The sequence below is a fragment of the Alosa sapidissima genome, chromosome 15 (genome assembly GCF_018492685.1).
Source record: "Alosa sapidissima isolate fAloSap1 chromosome 15, fAloSap1.pri, whole genome shotgun sequence".
Classification (NCBI taxonomy): domain Eukaryota; kingdom Metazoa; phylum Chordata; class Actinopteri; order Clupeiformes; family Clupeidae; genus Alosa; species Alosa sapidissima.
Window position 1 is genome coordinate 3,207,179 of NC_055971.1, and position 6,000 is coordinate 3,213,178.

Here is a 6,000-nt window from a genome sequence, read left to right on the forward strand (position 1 = left end):
GAAAGATAAGAAAACTAACAAAACTAAATACACTATATAAATTAAATTAAGAAAGTCCAATGTGCTTGAGGGTGATCAAGCATAAGACGCTTGTAGTGACAGGGCCGGGACTGGTGAGGTGCTAAAGAGAGTGAGTGTCATGGTGAAGGTGCAAACAGTAGTCCAACCATAGTCCTTAGTTATGTGTGCATGGCAAGGTGCTCAAGAGAGTGGGTGTCATGGTGAAGGTGCAAAAAGTAGTCCAACATTAGTCCAACAGTGCAACAGTGCAAGAGTAAGGTCTAGAGACCAGCATAAATAATATGGACAAATAGGAGAGTAAAGTATAATGTAGACAAGGTAAAATAAAAAACTATTTCAGTGCAAGAGCAGGTTGAGGTAATAGGGTTATAGCCATTCATTCATTCAGTATTGTAGCAGAAGCCTGACCGCAGCCATTGATCATATGTGCTAATATAGCATGAAAAACAGTGTAGCAGTAAAACAGTAGTGAAAACATTAGGCTGTGTACATTAGTAAAACAGTAGTAAAGCAGTAGTGGGCAGTCAGTACTCAAACATGGAGAGGGTGGAGAGGCAGACAGACTAAGCAGAGAAGTCTATCTCTCCTCTTCCCTTTAGTGAGGCATTGAACATGTGTCCTGTGCCATGTGAATGTGTCCCCTCAGGTGATGGAGATGAGGAGGATGATGAAGGTCGTGAAGAGCGCCTGCCCTCCTGTTCCGACTATGTCATGCACTTCTTGACTGTGTTCTGGAAGGTTCTCTTTGCCTGTGTGCCGCCAACTGAGTACTGGAATGGTTGGGCCTGCTTCGTTGTCTCCATCAGTGTTATTGGCTTCCTTACTGCCATCATCGGGGACTTGGCCTCCCACTTCGGCTGCACTGTGGGCCTGCGGGACACCGTCACTGCTGTGGTGTTTGTGGCCTTGGGCACCTCATTACCAGGTAAAGGACACCGTTTGGTTTTCAAATTCTCTACACCAGTCATATTCCTTTTCACTTTCCACTGTTTGAAAGTAAGAGTAAGCATCGTGACATAAACACAATGCTCTGTGGTAATGGCAGAGCATAGGTTTCCAAGCACCAACTAAACCCCATTAGCCTTTTTATTGTTAGCACTTTTTTACGGTTTCTTCAAGTTAGTGTAGGAAGGTACCACCTTTTTTTTAAATCCGATCTCATTTTGAAGGCATATGGTCATGTGATGCACAGATAAAGACACCAGTAATTTTCAGATTGCTACCCAGGCTATTCACCCAGGTGTTTTGTGAACCGGGCCCAGAACCCTGCTGTGGTTGATGTAGCAATCAGCCTTTATTCCAGTAAAGAGCAGTAACAAAGCACTTGGAACATATTCCATATTTTTTAATTTAGTCGTATTTGTTCAATGACAAATTAAATTCTGATTCTGATTCAGCAGTATAGGTCTGAACAACAATAATTTCAAACTCTAGCCATATACTATATTATCATATATTATATAAGTACCAGGTACTTCCTACATGTAAATTAATTAGCCTACTCTTCTAATGCAAATGGTTGACAACCTTTGGTTCTGTATGATAATGAAGTCGTTCTCACCCCTGGTCTGGCTACTCAGTATGCTACCCTTCACTCCCATAGTCTAACTCCGGGGTGTGGCTCACACCTCAGTTGGCCTCTTTACCCCAGGTGTGTGTGTGATGTGGATGTGATGTGCCACATGCCATGAGGAGGAGCTTTTCTTTGTTCCCATGGTAATATCACCATATCAGGGCAGACTGCACTGACCACATTTTCTGTGGTCCCAGCTGCTGCTTATCATGACTCTCATGCTGTCTGTCAGGATGGAGTGCAATTGCTTACACTGCAAACATTCCAGAACAGTTAAAACACATGAAATCTGGAAACATTTCACTAAATACACAATCATTATATAATATATAATTCGGATATTCAGCACAGTTGTAGTGATATATTATCACTAAAGTACAACTCTGCTGCTGTTGGTGTTTTTAAGGCTAGTTCAGTTCAGTTGTTTAGGAGAAAAACTCCTTTCTGCTTATTTAAGTTCTAAACAAATGTATCAAAAATGATTAAGCATCCATTTCATATAGTGAAAGATTCTGGAAACTAGTTGGGTAATATATTGAGAAATACTTATGAAGCAATACAAACCATGTGAATATTTTTATGGAAACTGGTAGTGGTACCATAAATGATACTGCTGGTGAAGAACGTTATGGATCATAAACATGTTTATTGGGTCAATGCCAAGTCACATGTGAATGCCAGTGGTGATGCAATGAATGCCATTCAGTATTTTTTCTTTATCTGTCTTCCCTGTATTCTCTTTCATTTGATTCAGTCTTGTTCTCTTCTCTTGTTTCTTCCAGACACATTTGCCAGTAAGGTGGCAGCCACACAGGATCAGTATGCTGATGCATCTGTGGGCAATGTGACGGGCAGCAATGCTGTGAACGTGTTCCTGGGTATCGGCGTGGCATGGTCAGTGGCAGCTGTCTACTGGAACGTGAAGGGGCAGCAATTCAAGGTGGATCCAGGCTCCCTGGCCTTCTCCGTCACACTCTTTACCATCTTCGCTTTCATTGCCATGGGCGTGCTGCTGTTCCGCCGCCGGCCCTCCATCGGGGGCGAGCTCGGGGGGGCGCGGGTCCCTCGCATGCTCACCTGCCTCCTCTTCCTGTCTCTCTGGCTCCTCTACATCCTCTTCTCCAGCCTGGAGGCCTACTGCCACATCCAGGGCTTCTAACATGGGAGGAGGGGCAGGAAGGGCCACAGCATGCGGTTCAAACCCAAACAGGCATCCACATCCACATCTCCACACTTCTATAGCACTCCATAACCACGCACACACACACACACACACACACACACACACACACACACACACACATGCGCGCGCACACGCGCGCACACGCGCACACACACACACACACACACACACAGGCTTATCACTGGGCCCAGTATCCTGTTCCTTGTTAAGACATGACACCATTGATTGAAGGACACCATTACAGACGTGCAGATCTACACTAACATACATGCAAACGTGCAAAGGCCTTCAGGAAGCTTTTCAAACAGGAAACTACACCTTCAACAAGCTTCACTGGCTATGCCAGGAAGAATTCAGACTTTAAATCAATCCGTCCCATTAGTTTATGACACCCAAGCCTGCACCAGTCAACAAAGGTCACAGAAGGAGAGAATGGAAGTAAGACAGAACGGAATGCAGAAAGACGAGAGTAAGAAAAACAGCTGTTGACAGAATACAGAATGTAGTGCCAGTAAGGAGGGTATGGACAGTGGGGGAATCATGCAGGTAGGGAAAGAAAGGTCAGAATGGATAGAGGAACTACTTTGGGCACGGCAACCTGCTCATCCTGCCTTGAATTTCAACTGTCTTGCTCATGACCTGTGGGTACAAAACTATAGGTCTCTGTGCAGTACATGTGGAAGATGATGTTCTCCAGTGGGATTTGTAAGAGGAAGCAAACGAAGAAGCTCCCTTCAAGTAAATGTGTGTAGGATGGTGCAAGTGGGGCATCCTTCAACTTTATGGAAACGGTTCATCACCCAGTTACAGCAGGGAGGAAGGAGCCAAGGTGTCATATTTAGTAACAACTGGATGGCCTAAGGGAGAAAAAGAGAAAAGACTATAATCACAGATAAAGATATTCAAGACAGAAGGATGAAATCATGGTGTGGCTAGAGCTTGGCCTAAGCAGTTTGTCCATGTAAATACATATCTCCAGATCATTTATCTTCACTGATGGATGAACTGATAAGCCAGTCATAGTTGGTTCAGGACAGGGAAGCATTGTATGTCTCCAGAAATAAGAGAAATGGAGTTTGGACCATATTGTCCCTTGGCATTGCTGGGTCATCTCCACGAGAATGAAACAAGCTGTTATGAAACTATTCACATACATTTTCTAAAAGTTCCTCTGTTCTAACCATGTTTCAGTTTCAGTATTAACTTATTTATTTATGTATTTTTTTTATTTGAATATAACTACAAAAATATTTATTTGTTAAGTTGGTAACTAGTCATTAGGCTGTGTTGAGATCCAGCTGAGATTTTGGGTTGCCTCCCCCGCGGACGAGAAGGCTGCTTTGGTTCTCACACTGAGTGGCCCCTGCTGCCAATCACCCAGCACATCCCACACTTCCTGGTAACAGCAGAAATGGCAAAGCCCCATGAGGCATAGTTTCCCATTCCACACCACGGACCTCTGCGATCACCAGGGTGGAGATTTGACTATCTTGCTGGCACATTGGGGATTGTAAATAAAGCTTTTATATTTTACTGACTTGGTTTCCCATCTGAGTGACTGCAACCCCACCCCCTAACCCCCCTGGACTTCTGCTCCATCAAACCCTTTCATCATTTCACTCAACTCATCACTGTTTCTGTTGTGTTGATGTTGTTGTTTTTTATCTTATCTTTAGCCACTTTAAACACTGTGTGATGCATACAGCCACATCATACCATTATCTTAATTTTTCTTTTCAGAACTAAAGCTAGCTTTTTTATTTTTCAGTATGGACAATAAAGACTATTTCATGTACTTCTATGTTCGAAGAAACACTTCTTCTTCAAATTGTCTCCAGGCAGAGAAGAGAGAGCCCAATAGGTCCTGCTGTGAAATTTAGTGGCATTGTCCTCTTCACAGACCAATGAGTAATGTTGGATCTGCATTTGTGCTGAGTTTTACATGTTGTTTGCCTGTCAAGTGATAATTGTTTATGTTTGTAGAAACCTGTGGATTTGTGACATGTGTCTGTGGAACAGCCCCTACATGGCATGGGCTGATGCTTAATTGTGACGTGGGTGGAAATGCATGATATACAGTGGCAGCAATGTAATGGCATGGTTTACCTATAAAAGCATGCATTGGTGGTGATACAAGAAGAGACAGTGTACATATTTATTAAAAGGAAGTAGTTTGAGGATCAAAGTGTCTCCAATTAACTAACTCTCCTGAATTCTTCAGCCAATATGGTACTGATTCATATGGTATATACCTACTGTACTTATGTTGGTATTGATATGTTTCAATTTTCAATTCAATTTGTTGTAGATCAAACAATTGGCTTACCATTCCATCCCAAATCTAGTTTGACTGGTCTGCCATAAACAATTTGTCTAGACTATACTGTCTAGACTGAAAGCTCTGCAGTAATTATGCAGGTTTCACACCTTTTCCCCTGACGTCTCTGGACGTGCTCTGAGTGGAATACAAGCTCCTGGGTGTGTAAGGTTATGGCATTAGCCACTTATTGCTGGCCATGCCTGTAGATGAGGAGTAAGTTGTTGTTTTTTTTTTGCAGGGAACAAACGTGGACTCATTCTATTCTACATTGCTCATTTGAAATGGATAGGCCTTGTTCATAACTACTAAAAACATTCACATTGCTTCTAATTCACTCAAAGAGACTGTTAAGTAGTGTTGTGTAATATACAATATACCTTTTTTCCAAACTTACCCAGATACTGCCTTAAGAAGATTCAAATAATTTATTTTAAGGTAAATTATATGTTGGCCGTCTTGCGTCATAGAGTATTTTTTTTGTATGTTTTTTTGTTTGCTGTTTAGTAGTTTTATGTTTTGAGAATACTAGACACCAAAATGATTGAGAGCTAATGTGCAATATGATTTCCCTGCTAAAGAATAGCAGACAAAGCAGAACACTAGTTACTGACCCTTTTAACGCTGTATTAAGGGGTGTTCATTATGGGCTGTCGGAAATACATGATTCCTAAATCCTTTTTGTACTTCAGAGATAGAGATTCAGCAAATGTCACTTGAATGACTTCATGAACTGAACAAATTAGTCCAGTTTTCACTCTGTAATTCCATTTGGTTGATTAACCTTGTAGTCATGTACATTTCAAATCAGGCATATTTTGGTGGCATCATGGTGAAGAATCTATGGTTAATTCTCAGTATTGAAACAAAATGTTTAATAGGATATTCCTAGATATTCTTAGTGCT

At 41.9% G+C, this 6,000-nt stretch overlaps 1 protein-coding gene across 6 annotated transcripts in view; it reads left to right on the plus strand.

The window, feature by feature from the left end:
- slc8a2b (solute carrier family 8 member 2b) overlaps positions 1-4,976 on the plus strand; it is a 74,161-nt gene extending 69,185 nt beyond the window's left edge. For all 6 annotated transcript variants that reach the window (XM_042063220.1, XM_042063219.1, XM_042063223.1 and 3 more), the window contains 2 exons: positions 668-946; positions 2,377-4,976. In XM_042063220.1, the coding sequence (XP_041919154.1) occupies positions 668-946; positions 2,377-2,753 (656 nt within the window). In that variant the 3' untranslated portion in view covers positions 2,754-4,976. The remainder of the gene's footprint in view (positions 1-667; positions 947-2,376) is intronic.
- Positions 4,977-6,000: the final 1,024 nt, after the last annotated feature.